The sequence below is a fragment of the Tachyglossus aculeatus genome, chromosome 7, assembly GCF_015852505.1.
Source record: "Tachyglossus aculeatus isolate mTacAcu1 chromosome 7, mTacAcu1.pri, whole genome shotgun sequence".
NCBI classification, from domain to species: domain Eukaryota; kingdom Metazoa; phylum Chordata; class Mammalia; order Monotremata; family Tachyglossidae; genus Tachyglossus; species Tachyglossus aculeatus.
In genome coordinates, this window is record NC_052072.1 from 20,508,162 (window position 1) to 20,521,485 (window position 13,324).

The 13,324-nt window shown below is 61.9% G+C and overlaps 2 protein-coding genes across 2 annotated transcripts; one reads left to right on the forward strand and one right to left on the reverse strand.

The window, feature by feature from the left end:
• The first annotated feature begins 712 nt into the window (after positions 1-712).
• CCND3 (cyclin D3) lies at positions 713-6,359 on the forward strand. The gene is made up of 5 exons (XM_038749561.1): positions 713-1,516; positions 1,695-1,910; positions 4,999-5,158; positions 5,386-5,522; positions 5,939-6,359. The coding sequence occupies exons 1-5, from the start codon at positions 1,319-1,321 to the stop codon at positions 6,092-6,094; spliced, it is 867 nt and encodes a 288-aa protein (XP_038605489.1). The 5' UTR covers positions 713-1,318; the 3' UTR covers positions 6,095-6,359.
• Positions 6,360-6,739: 380 nt separating this feature from the next.
• Positions 6,740-12,846, reverse strand: BYSL (bystin like). Its single transcript, XM_038749560.1, has 7 exons — positions 12,522-12,846; positions 11,376-11,556; positions 9,512-9,650; positions 9,208-9,341; positions 8,431-8,591; positions 7,940-8,042; positions 6,740-7,509 (listed from the first exon to the last, which is right to left on the reverse strand). The coding sequence occupies exons 1-7, from the start codon at positions 12,832-12,834 to the stop codon at positions 7,161-7,163; spliced, it is 1,380 nt and encodes a 459-aa protein (XP_038605488.1). The 5' UTR covers positions 12,835-12,846; the 3' UTR covers positions 6,740-7,160.
• Positions 12,847-13,324: the final 478 nt, after the last annotated feature.

Consider the following 13,324-nt stretch of genomic DNA (forward strand, 5'->3'; position numbering starts at 1 on the left):
TGGCTCAGTGGAAAGAGCATGGGCTTGGGAGTCAGAGGTCATGGGTTCGAATCCCAGCTCCGCCACATGTCTGATGTCTACTTATTTTATTTTGTTAATTTTTTTTGTTTTGTTCTCTGTCTCCCCCTTCTAGACTGTGAGCCCACTGTTGGGTAGGACCCGTCTCTATATGTTGCCAACTTGTACTTGCCAAGCGCTTAATACAGTGCTCTGCACAGTAAGCGCTCAATAAATACGATTGAATGGATAGTGTGTGACCTTGGACAAGTCACTTAACTTCTCTGGGCCTCAGTCACCTCATCTGTAAAACGGGGATTAAGACTGTGAGCCCCACGCGGGACAACTTGATCACCTTGTATCCCCCCCCCAAGCAATTAGAACAGTTCTTTGCATATAGTATTATTATTATTCGTTTGTTCAGTCGTATTTATTGAGCGCTTACTGCGTGCAGAGCACTGTTGTAAGCGCCGGGAAAGTAGAATTCCCCCTCCCCAGCGGGTTGTGGGGGTCCTGGGCCCCTCGGTGTCTGCGGGGGCAGGCGGGGGGCCCTCCGGGGGCCCCAGGCGGCCGGGAGGCGGGGCGGGGCGGGGTTGGGCCGCCCTCTTCCGCGGGGGGCTCCGCCTCCTGGGCGCGGAACGGCCCGGGTGCGTTCCGCGGGGGCCGGCGGGGACCGGGGGCCCAGCCACCCACCCACCGACGGGCACAGGGGGGACCATCCGGGGGACCACCCGGAGGACCATCCAAGGGCCCATCCAGGGGCCCATCCAGGGGACCACCCGGGGGACCATCCGGAGGACCACCCGGGGGCCCATCCAGGGGACCATCCAGGAAACCATCCTGAAGCCCACCCAGGGGACCACCCGAGGGCCCACCCGGGGGACCACCCGAGGGCCCACCCAGGGGAGCATCCGGAGGACCAGCCAGGAGACCACCGTGGGGACCATCCAGGAAACCATCCGGAGGCCCATCCGGGAGATCATCCGGAGGCCCATCCTGGGGACCAGCCGGGAGATCATCCGGGGGACCACTCCTTCATCCAGTCGTATTTATCGAGCGCTTCCAGTGTGCAGAGCACTGCGAGGGACCACCCGGGGGACCCTTCCTTGATTCAATCGTATTTATTGAGCGCTTCCAGTGTGCAGAGCACTGCGAGGGACCACCCGGGGGACCCTTCCTTGATTCAATCGTATTTATCGAGCGCTTACTGTGTGCAGAGCACTGCGAGGGACCACCCGGGGGGCCCTTCCTTGATTCAGTCGGATTTATTGGGCGCTTACTGTGTGCAGAGCCCTGCGGGGTCCCAGCCCCGGCCCGGGCCATGGAGCTCCTGTGCGGCGAGGGGCCCCAGCGGGCTCCCCGGGCCGGGCCGGACCCCCGGCTGCTGGAGGACCGGCGGGTTTTGCAGAGCCTGCTGCGGCTGGAGGAGCGCTACGCCCCCCGAGCCTCCTACTTCCAGTGCGTGCAGCGGGACCTGCAGCCGCACATGCGGAAGATTCTGGCCTACTGGATGCTCGAGGTACCGGAGCCAGGCCCGGGTACCCCCTCCGACCCCAACGGCGGGAGGGCATCCCCTCCCCAGGCCCGGGATGGGGATGGGGATGGGCGGGGAGGGGGCCCCACCGCATCCCCTCCCCAGGCCCGGGATGGGGATGGGCTGGGAGGGGTCCCCACCACCTGCCCCCCGACCCCCTTAGGTGTGCGAGGAGCAGCAGTGCGAGGAGGAGGTCTTCCCGCTGGCCATGAACTACCTGGACCGCTACCTGTCCTGCGTGCCCACCTCCAAGAGCCACTTGCAGTTGCTGGGCGCCGTGTGCATGCTGCTCGCCTCCAAGCTAAGGGAGACCAGGCCGCTGACCGTGGAGAAGCTCTGCATCTACACCGACCACTCCATCACACCCCACCAGCTTCGGGTAAGCCCATCGGCCTCCCCGCTGGACTCGCCCCGGCCTGGAGGAGACGCGTCCCCCCCTCCTTCACACCTCGCTCACCCCTCGGGCCTAGAAGGGTTGGGGCGGCAGGGAGGGAGAAACTCAAGGGGGAGAGGAAGGCCCAACTGAAGGCTTCCCCTCTCTTTTTTTAGCTGTTGAAATACGTGGGGACAGTCCCACATCCTCAGAGTGACCCGATCACTGAGGTTAAGGCCAAAGCCCCCCAAAACTGATTGGCAGTTAGTGCTGTACCCAGTAGGCTCTGCCCGTCTCTGAGTTGCCAATCAGTCGATCGTCTTTACTGGGCGCAGGGCACTGTACCAAGCGCGTGGGAGAGTACGATATAACAGGGTCGGTGGACGGGTTCCCTGCCCACAGCTAGGGACCATCTCTATGTTGCCAACTTGTACTTCCCAAGCGCTTAGTACAGTGCTCTGCACACAGTAAGCGCTCAATAAATACGATTGAATGAACTAATTTAGTCACTGGGTGGCAGATCTGGAAGTTGGGTGACGTCACAAGAGCAGGTCAAAACCCCCGATTCCCCACCAAACTCTCTGGAAATGGGCAAAAGGGACAGCTTTCCCCCCAAAATACCCCCTCCACCCCAGCCTGGCACAAGCACCCGAATGCCCTGTGAGGGATGTATGTGTTCTGGTGGCATCTGTGTTGTCACTGAGACCTACTCTCCCTACTCCATCCGGCAGCCTCGTGCTGCTGATAATAATAATAATAATGGTATCTGTTAAGCGCTTACTATGTGCCAGGCACTTTTCCAAGCGCTGGAAGCACTGATGGGGGACAACCCCCACCCCCCACCCCAGGAGAGTCGGGGAGGGATTGAGGCTGTGGACCAGGTATGATTCCCAAATTCCCACGGCCCAAAGAGAAAAGAAGAGGGCCCAGGGAATCCAGAAGTGGCCTGTCTCCCTTCTGCTTTGTGTGTCGGCCCAGGCCGCGGCCAGGAGGAACGGGCAGTTGAGAGGTCACTGAGGGGTGGGGAGGTCCACGGGGGCTTAGCCTGGTCCAGGGGGATGTTGACTAAGGTCGAGCACCGAGTGGGTGGATGGGATTTATAATAATAATGATGGCATTTGTTCAGCGCTTACTATGTGCGAAGTACTGTTCTAAGTGCTGGGGGGATACAGGGTGATTAGGTTGTCCCACGTAGGGCTCACAGTCTTCATCCCCATGTTCCAGATGAGGTAACAGACACAGAGAAGTGAAGTGACTTGTCCAGTCACACAGCAGACAAGTGGCATGGTCGAAATTCGAACCCATGACCTCTGACTCCCAAGCCCGTACTCTTTCCACTGAGCCACGCTGCTTCTCCTCCCCAGTCCTTACCCTCATCCTTCTCCATGAGCACCAGCTTCTAGACCTGGGGGTAATAATCCCTGTGGCAGATTAAAATCTGGGCTCAGTTTTAGGGCGACAAACCTTCCCCCCGAGGCTTTGGGGAGCTAGAGTCCCCCTCACCGCCCCCATCCTGCACCCGATCCCGGCACCTGTGTCTCTGTAAGGGGTGGGGAGGGGAATTCCCCTCCAGTCGGGGGAGAAGAGCTGATCTGAGTTGGGAGGGTGCCTTGCTGAGGGACACCGTCCCATCCGGGAGGAGAGTTGGTTGCGTTAATTTTTTTTCTACAAGGCAGATGGATCAACTCCTCATTGCTGGGGAGGTGGGGCTGCAGCTGCTTCCGATGTGATAATGCGCTACCCCCCACCCCCACAACCGGGCTTTCACAATCCCATGAGGTCGGGCAGACAAGTTGGCCTTGTGGCTTGGGAGACCACACCCCACCTCTCCTCCTCCACCCCAACTCAAGGAGCTGGTTTGGCTGGTCCATTCGGACCCCTTCTCCAGCCGGGAGGTCAGAGTCAGGAGAGGAAGCGGCTCCGGCCGTTTCGCCATCGGCCGGGATGCCCGTGACTTTCCCGGGGGAGGGGTAAGGAGGGCACCGATGGGAAGGTGCAGAATCTCCGAGCCTGGGACCCTCATGGCCCAGGAAGGTTGGGGGAAGTAACACAGCAGGGAAAAACAGGTCTGGTGGGAGAGGCAGGAACGGCAGGCCAGGGGATGGCCGGGATGACTTCCCACGATGTACTTGGATTTCCTGCTCTGGGGGTGAGCTGTACACCCGCCAGGGAGAGTAAATGCCCAGACCCGGCGTCAGGCTCCTTGAGCTGTAGGCGTCCAAGGCTGGGACCCTTTGCCCAGCTCCTAGCAAGAGATATGGTCTGCAGCGTTCCCCAGTCTAGGAAGGGGAAATGGACAGGTGTGCTCTGGAGCCGGAGGGATGGGGGGGCGAAGAGTGGGAGAACCTGGGGGAAAGCAAAGGTGAGAAGGGAGTTGCCAACTTGGATTGGTGCACAAGGGACCCCCTGGCCAGGCTCCAGGAAGGGCTGACAGGAGGGCTACTGCGTGGGCCTTGGCCAGGGGTCGGGCCTACGGGCTCCTTCCACTGATAAACGCGATTTAGAAATCCTCATGTGCAACTCGGAAATGGAGCCCAATCTGGAAGTGCAAGACCAGAACGCAGGGGAAGGTGTGGGAGAAGCTGACGGGCTGTGGGTCCCGGCAGGGCTGGAACAGGGAGGGGAACGTGTCTGGATCCAAACTGTTGTGCGGGGCACGCTCCGAGCCGACTATGGCCTCTCTTCTGGTCTCTGACCCTTTCCCCTCAACGAGCCCGCCCGCTCTCCCTCCTGAGCAGCGAGCGGGTCGCATTGGTGGGGCCGGACAGGGTGGGTTGGGCAACTCTACCCCTTTGAGCAACTTTGGGGTGACAGGGAGGGGCTGTGGCGAGATAGCTGCAGTCCCACTTCCCCAAGCCCCTGGGAGCCGGGTGTATTTCCTCCCACCGGGCCTCTCCCCTACTCCCCACCCCAGGCCTGGGGTGAGGCCTGGCCTGAGGCTGCCCTCTCCCCACCCAACAAGCTTCTGCATTTTGGGGTCGGAGGGCACCAGAGGGCTGGCAAGTTTGAGGGAGGGGGCACTGAATGTGTGTGGGAAGGCAAGGTGCAGCCCGGTGGACGGCCCCCAGCACTGACGGCCTCGCTCCTCACACAGGACTGGGAGGTGCTGGTCCTGGGGAAGCTCAAGTGGGACCTGGCAGCAGTGATTGCCCACGACTTCCTGGGCCTGATCCTGCACTGGTTGCCCCTGCCTGCCGAGCGGACCCCCCTGGTAAAGAAGCACGCCCAGACCTTCCTGGCCCTCTGTGCCACAGGTGAGTGCCCCCTCGGACTTGCCCCGACCCCTATCCTTCTCCCCTCTCCAGCTGGGACTATCTACCCTAACTCGCACCACCAGGAATCTCTCCTGTTCTCAACCGGCCAGGCCACCGGCACCTTGCAAGGACACTTTAGGGACTTCTTCCATTCTGATCCCAATCCCTCCTGCTGCTTCCAGTTCTGGTGGCGGGTCCCGATCTCAACCCCACCGTCCTCCCTCCAGATTATACCTTCGCCATGTACCCGCCGTCCATGATCGCCACTGGCAGCATAGGGGCCGCGGTGCACGGCCTGTCGGCCTCCCTCATGTCGGAGGACAAGCTGATGGAGCTGTTGGCCGGAATCACGGGCACTGAGGTGGTGAGTGGAGGGCCCGGGCAGCCCCCGGACCCGCGGTTCTCGGAGCGGCCCACCCGAAGGGTCGTTCTTGCCCGCTGGAAGCTGAGTCCCAGTGTATTTGTGTGTGTCTGTGTTAGGGGGATTTTGTTTCCTTTGGAAGCTGAGGTGGGATTTGGGTGGGGGAGGAGAAGGGACGGGCGGCCCTCACGGACCCCTCCCTGGGAGGGAGGTGAAGCGGAGGGGAAGGGCGCAGCACTCCTCTTCCTCACCACATCCTCTGCCTTTCTGAGAACCGCTGGTGGATTTCTGGGGAGGGCTTGGGGCCGGAGCCTCCCCCCTACCCCCCGACACCGTGGCCAAGAGCCAAGAGGAACCTCCCCGCAACCCCAGGGCCCGCTTCCCCCAGCTGACGGACCCTCTCTCCCCGCCCCTGCCAGGACTGTCTAAGGGCCTGCCAGGAGCAGATCGAGGCCACGCTGAGGGAAAGCCTGAGAGAAGCCGTCCAGGCCGTGCCCGACGCCGGCCCCAAGGCAGCGCCCCAAGAACCCAGCCAGACCACCACCCCGACAGAAGTCGCCGCCGTCCACCTGTGACCCCAGGGCCCTGCTGCCCAGCTTCTCCCTTCTGAGGACGTGGCTGCCCGCGGACTGCCCCTGGCTCTCTCCGTCAGGCGAGAGTGGCGGAGCCCGAGCTGGCTGTATTGGCTCCAGGATGGGGCAAGCTGGCAGAAGCGGGGGTGGGCACGGGTCTTCCCCCCACGCTTATCCTCCCAGGCCCGGGGCCGCCTCCCTCGGTTGAGGCCCGGGCGGGGGATGACTAGACGCTCTCGCACCCACTCAGCCGGGCGGTGGTGGGAGACTAATTTATTGTAGTGAATTGCTCTGGTTGTAGCCGGAGGGTGAGCTTGCAGGGACAGGGTGCTCCCGCCTGCTTGGAGGCTACTGCCTCCCCCCCGGGGGAAGACTCCGTGTCTGCTCGAATGCTGCTAGAAACCAGGAGCAGAGCCCTCTCTGTCTCCCACACTGCTGCCGCTTTGGATCGGGGTCGGGTCCTGGCCTCCCGGAGAAGAACCAGGACCAGAACCCGGGCTCCCACCTGGGCGGGGAGGGGTCGCGGTTCGAAGAAGCGACTCTGGCGGGAGGAGGGAGGCTGCATTTCCTTCTGCGCTCCGGGAGGAGGTCCTGACTGATGCCCCCCTGCAGCTTTGCCAGTTGATGGTAGGCCTGAGTGAACCAGAGGATCCGCCGGGCCCCCGGCACCGATTTCTTGGCCGGTCGTGGGGCCTAGCGCCTCTCTAATAAAGGTTCTGAGCCGACTCTGGGCTTCAGCTCCTTCCTGGCTGGGCATCGGGGGGCGGAGGTGTCACGGCCGGCATCCCCCCCCGGCCCACCGACGCGCCACACTCAGAGCCACACGCGGGGCGGTGGAGACGAACACACGGCTTTGTTCCGGGCCCGCCAAGCTCGCCCGTCCACGACCCCCGTTCCTACCTGGGTCCCCAGGCCGGGCTCCGCTCTCCGGTCAGGCGACGGCGTATGAACCGAGCGCGGGCCAACCGGCCACCAGCCCCGGGTTCCCAAGTCAAGTCCGCAGGCCGGGGCCCAGATCCTTCTCCTCCGCTCCCAAAACGGTGGCCGGGAGCCCGCGCCCGCATCCCCCTCAGGACATGTCTGTCCCGGAGGGCGCCTCCACGTCCCGGGCCGTGGCGCTGAGCAGTTCCCGGCGGATCTCGGGGCTCAGCTGGGGGTGGGACTGCAGGCGGAGCAAGTCCAGCAGTGCCTCTTTCTGCTCGGAGGCCAGGTCCGCTTTGTAGCGCTGCGCCAGGGTCAGGAGGCTCTGGTGCCACAGGACGGGCAGGCGCCGCCGCTCCGAGCGGAAGGACAGGAAGTGGAAGACCAGGGCGTCCAGCACCCGGAAGGGCAGGGCGTATTTCTTGTCCAGCAGCAGCCGCAGGAAGATGCTGTTGGCGCCGCTGTACTCCATCTCGGCGATCTTCAGCATGGCGGCGCTGAGGGCGGCAAGCAGAGGGGACGGTGACGGCGGTATCCGCTAAACGCTTACTAGGGGCCGAGCGCGGTTCTGGGCATTGGGGCAGATCCGAGGTTCTTAGGATGGACGCAGTCCCTGTCCCACGTGGGCCTCACAGTCTAAATCCTCGCTTTACGGATGCGGTGACGGAGGCACAGGGAAGTCAAGTGACTTGCCCAAGGTCACACAGCAGACAAGTGGGGGAGCCAGGATTAGAAACCAAGCCATCCTAGCTCTCTCCACTACACCATGTAGGGGAGGGGGCCGGAGGTCACCGGGAATCTGGTCCCACCCTGGGCTCCTCAAGTCCCCAGGGTCCTTCCTGGGGGGCCAGAGGCCCACGGCCCCGTCCCCACTCCGCCCCACCCCCGGAGCGCGAGCGCAAGCCCGGCTCCTCCCAGCCCAGCTACCTGGAGTGCAGCACAGGGATGGAGCACTTGGTGAGGATGCTGCCCACGATGATGGCCTCTCGCAGCGTGCAGGTGCCCGACTCACACAGCGGGATCAGGATCCCTGGAGGGGCGCGGGACCACAGGGGGGAGGACAATAATCACCACAATCACTGTGACACTTGTTTAGGGCGTGCTATGTGTCCGACACCGAGTGCTGGGACAGATACAGGTTCAACAGTCCCCTTCACAAACGAGGCTCACAATCTAAGTGGGAGGGAGAACAGGCATGGCATCCCCTTTTCCTGATAAGGAAACTGAGGCCCAGAGAAGTGAAGCGACTTGCCCAAGGTCACGCGACAGGCCAGTGGCAGGGCCAGAATTAGAACCCGGGTCCTCCAACTTCCAGACCCAGGCTCTTTCCACCAGGCCACACTGCTTGGGGTCAGCCCCAACCACTCCCCCGCGGCAGGTCGGGTCCCTTGGGTCAGCCTTCCCTCGCCCCCACGGACCTTTAAACCAGGCGCCTGGCTTGAACAGGGCCTTCTTGAGAGCCATGTAGAGGTGAAAGTTGAGCCTCTTGTACTCGGCAATGTCATCCCGGATGCGTGGCAGCAGCACCAGATTATAAAAACGCTGGGCCATGCGCTCTTTCAGGTTGGAGGAGAAGATCCTGGCACGGACAGAAGTGAAACCAATCAAACCGGCTCAGAACGGGCCCCCGTCTTCCCCTCGACCCTGGGGACTCTTTCTCTTTAAATGTTCAATGAGCTGCCTACTCCGCACAGAGGTCACAGAGACCCCCACCCCCCCACAAGTCCCCAGCTCCTAACCAGTGTCTCGCACCTCCCCTTCCTCCAGGATCCCCAAGTTTCCAGGGGGGCCCGAAGGCCGGTGAGGTGGCTGAGCAGGAGAGGGAGACGGACGAATAAGACCAGTGGGGAAAGAATGGATGATGATATTTTATTTTATTTTATTAGTATGTTTGCTTTTGTCTCCCCCTTTTAGACTGTGAGCCCACTGTTGGGTAGGGACTGTCTCTATATGTTGCCAATTTGTACTTCCCAAGCGCTTAGTAAAGTGCTCTGCACACAGTAAGCGCTCAATAAATACGATTGATGATGATGATGATGATGAGGGCTCGGCTGTGCGAACGGCAAGGATGGGGCAACCCGGGCGCCTCCTACACGTGCCAAAATCCCAAAGCGGGGACAGGGGGGTGGTCTGGAGAGAGGGGGCAACGTGGCCGTGCCCTAGTTAATAGCTCCCCGCCACTCCCGTCCCCTCACCTGGTGGCCTGATACATGGAAGCCGCGGTCCAGGTCTCGGGCTCTGTGATGTAGAGAATCTGCTCCCAGTTGGAGAGAGCCGGGATGATCTTAAATGCCTTGGGCAGTTTTCCGCTCCGGTACTTGGACAGCACCTGAGGGTGGGGAGAATAGGGGCGGAGGAGGTTAAAGACAACAGGGAAAGGTCGAGGCCAGGAAACCGGGGCTCAGTGCACACGGGGCCCTAGAAGAAAGCAACGGGATGGCGACAGAGAGGTCCCTTTCGCTCCCCCCGCCCCTCAGGCGCAGGCCTCGTCACCCTGACCTCCTTGACGCCCTTGTAGACTTCCAGCACCCGGGGGTCCAGCTGGGGCATGGGGCAGCCCGAGATCTCCGACATCACCGTCTCCACTTCCGTCTGCTTCTCCGTCAGCTTCTCCATGATGATGTCGGCCAGCGTGCGCCTGAGCGGAGAGGGGTGGCGGTGAGGGACTGGGAATCGTGAGGCTCTGTGAGCTCTGGCCGTAGGCCGGCCCCAACGTGAGCCCACTTCCCAGAGTGAAAGCCATCATCATCACCATCAATCGTATTTATTGAGCGCTTACTGTGTGCAGAGCACTGTACTAAGCACTTGGGAAGTACAAGTTGGCAACATATAGAGACAGTCCCTACCCAACAGTGGGCTCACAGTCTAAAAGGGCGAGACAGAGAACAAAACCAAACATACCAACAGAATAAAATAAATAGAAGAGATATGTACAAGTAAAATAAATAGAGTAATAAATATGTACAAACATATATACAAATATACAGGTGCTGTGGGGAAGGGAAGGAGGCAAGATGGGGGGATGGAGAGGGGGACGAGGGGGAGAGGAAGGAAGGGGCTCAGTCTGGGAAGGCTACTCTGGACCCACTCCTGGAAGGGAGGAGATTGATGGGATCTGCAGTGGCCCAATGCTCCCGGCAACTCTGGGTGCACGGTGACATTTCAACCAGGACAAGGAGATGTCTGCCTCCAGACCCTAAGTTTGTTTGTAGGCAGGGAATGTGTCTGCTATACTGTACTCTCCCGGATGCTTAGTACAGTGCTCTGCACACAGTAAGCACTCAGTAAGTATGACTGACTACAATAAGGAAGTCCAAGTCCACCCCACCTGATTCCACGCCTGGCTTTTGGGCCCATTACTGGCACTTTCAGCCTAAAGAATCATTCATTCATTCATATTTATTGAGCGCTTACTGTGCGTAGAGCACTGTACTAAGCGTTTGGAAAGTACAATTCGGCAACAGATAGAGACAATCCCTACCCAACAACAGGCTCAGATCCCTTTGCGGCAAGCCCATAGAGTAGGGGTTCGTGAAACACTCTTATTAATGATTCCTCTGAGCCCCCCAACTCCAAAAGATACTCAGAAGCTCATGACACTGTTGCCCAGAGCATGGAGATGTTAGCCCCAGGAAACTAAGAGACAGTTGTGATGCAGCACGGTTTTGGAAGTAGCGTGGCTTAGTGGAGAGAGCATGGGCTTCGGAGTCAGAGGTCGTGGGTTCGAATCCCAGCCTCGCCGCTTGCCAGCTGTGTGACTTTAGGCAAGTCACTTAACTTCTCTGTGCCTCAGTTACGTCATCTGTAAAATGTGGATCAAGACTGTGAGCCCCACGTGGGACAATCTGATTACCTTGTACCTCCTCCAGCACTTAGAACAGTACTTGGCACAAAGTAAGCACTTACCAAATACCATCATTATTATGTCCTTCCCTCACCCCCACAAATCCAAGAGTGCAGTCCTCTCTGGGGCTGGCTCCACCACTTGGCTGCTGTGGGACCTTGGGCAAGTCACTCAACTCATCTGGGCCTCACTTATGACCTCAACTGTAAAACGGGGATGAAGATAGCAAGCCCCGTGTGAGACACAGGCTGCGTCCAACCTGACTGACTTGTATCTTCCCCAGCGTTTAGTTCAGTCCCTGGCAGAGTAAGCGCTCAACCGAGACCGTTAAATAGAAGAGCTCTGCAGGCCCCAGGGTCTGCCCGGTACAGATCTGAACGCTTTGTTAGGTTCGGGCCCAACCTGCCTTTGGAGCTTGGAGGAGCCTCTGGGGAGGGGAGAAAGAAGAGGCCGCGACGAGGCTGGCTCGCCTCATCCTCGGATAGACCCCGGCTTCTGGCCTCCCCAGCCTGACCCTACCTGAGTGGAGGGTTGCTGTTCATGAACATCTCGATGGCCTTCTCGTCGTCGGGGTCCACGGGCACCTGCCCTCCGCACTCGGGCCCCTCCAACGCCGCCGCCCTCTCCAACGAGGGCCACTCGTCGTCGTCGTCGTCATCCTCCTTCTCGCCGTCGCTCTGGTCCTCTGGCCCGCTGGGTCCTGGGCCAGGGAGACCGGGTCGGTAGGCGTTGGGGGGGGAGGAGCGACAAACAGGTCCTGCCTGTGCCCCCCCCCTGCCCCCCTGCCCCTGGTGGCCTGCTCCCCCAGCCCGTGAGCCCCTTCCTCCTCCTCCTCCTCCCCCAACCCCGACATCCCGCCCCCTGCCCCTGGGCCGCCTCCTCCTCCCCCCGGACCTCGGGGTCCCTCCCCCAGCTCCTAGGCCCTCTCCTCCCCCGGACCCCGGGGTCCCTCCCCCGGACCCCTGGGCCCCCTCCCCCAGCTCCTAGGTCCCCTCCTCCCCCGGGGTCCCATCCCCAGCCCTTGGGTCCCTTCCTCCCCCAACCCCTAGGCCCCCTCCTCCAATCGGGTCCCGCTCCCAGCCCGTGGGCCCCCTCCTCCCCCGGACCCCTGGGCCTCCTCCGCCCCCGGACCCCGGGGTCCCTCCCCCAGTCCCTGGGTCCCCTCCTCCCCCGAGGTCCCTCCCCTAACCCCTAGGCCCCCTGGCCCTGGGCCTCCTCCGTCCCCGGACCCCCTCCCCCAGCCCCTGGGCCCCCTCCTCCCCCGGGGTCTCTCTCCCAGCCCCTGGGCCCCCTCCTCCAGTCCTTAGGCCCCCTCCTCCCCCGGGGTCCCTCCCCCAGCCCTTAGGCCCCCCTCCTCCCCCGGGGTCTCTCTCCCAAGCCCCTGGGCCCCCTCCTCCAGCCCTTAGGCCCCCTCCTCCCCCGGGATCCCGCCCCCTGCCCCTAGGTCCCCTCCTCCCCCGGGGTCCCTCCCCCACCCCCTAGGCCCCCTCCTCCCCTGGGGTGTCTCTCTCAGCCCCTGGGGCCCCCTCCTCCCCCGGACCCCGCGGTCCCTCCCCCAACCTCTAGGCCTCCTCCTCCTCCTCCCCCGGACCTCGGGGTCCCTCCCCCAGCCCCTGGCCCCCCTCCTCCCGTCCCGTCCCGCCGGCGGGGGTCCCCGGGACTGACCCAGTCGTGTGGCGGGGTCCCTGGGCGCCGTGTCCCCGGGGCCGGGGCCGGGGCCGGGTCCGGGCCCGTGCTCGGCCTCCAGCTCCTCCTGCTGCCGCCGCGCCTGCTGCAGGATCCTCCGGCTCAGCCGAGGGTCCACGTACTCCTCCTCCTCCTCCTCGTCCTCGTCCGTCGGGCCGCGGCGGTTCTTCCGGCGGCCCCCGGGCCTTGGGGCCTCAGCGCCCAGGATGTGCAGGGCCAGGGGCGCGTGCCGCGCCTGGGGGCCCGCCCGCCGGGGACCCCCGGACCCCCGGACCGCACGCACCTTGGGCATAGCGCTCGCAACACCCAACTCCACGTGCTCGCAACGCCGGACCCCCCAAGCCCCCTTCGCGCATGCGCACTCCACAACCCACCCGCCGCCCTCGCCGCTGCGCATGCGTTGCGGGGGGGGGGGGGAGAAAGCAGCGCCTCCCTCCGGTCGGAGGTCGTTCGTTCGTTCGTTCGTTCGTTCGTTCGTTCGTTCGTTCGTTCGTTCGTTCGTTCGTTCGTTCGTTCGTTCGTTCGTTCGTTCTGTTCGTTCGTTCGTTCGTTCACTCGTATTTCTCGAGCGCTTCCTGCGTGCGTACTAATCAATCAATCAATCAATCAATCGTATTTATTGAGCAATTACTGTGTGCAGAGCACTATACTAAGCGCTTGGGAAGTGCAAGTTGGCAACATAGAAAGACAGTCCCTACCCAACAGTGGGCTCACAGGCTAGAAGGGGGAGACAGAGAACAAAACCAAACAGACTAACAAAATAAAATCAATCAATCAATCAA

Bases quoted from the DNA above. Each gene is read 5' to 3' on its own strand.
- CCND3 (XM_038749561.1), top strand. From the start codon at position 1,319: ATGGAGCTCCTGTGCGGCGAGGGGCCCCAGCGGGCTCCCCGGGCCGGG. The intron at 1,911-4,998 runs GTAAGCCCATCG...CTCCTCACACAG, and splicing joins TCACACCCCACCAGCTTCGG to GACTGGGAGGTGCTGGTCCT. The intron at 5,523-5,938 runs GTGAGTGGAGGG...CGCCCCTGCCAG, and splicing joins GAATCACGGGCACTGAGGTG to GACTGTCTAAGGGCCTGCCA.
- BYSL (XM_038749560.1), bottom strand. From the start codon at position 12,834: ATGCCCAAGGTGCGTGCGGTCCGGGGGTCCGGGGGTCCCCGGCGGGCG. The intron at 9,651-11,375 runs GTAGGGTCAGGC...CTCTCCGCTCAG, and splicing joins AACAGCAACCCTCCACTCAG to GCGCACGCTGGCCGACATCA. The intron at 9,342-9,511 runs GTCAGGGTGACG...CCCCACCCTCAG, and splicing joins TCTACAAGGGCGTCAAGGAG to GTGCTGTCCAAGTACCGGAG.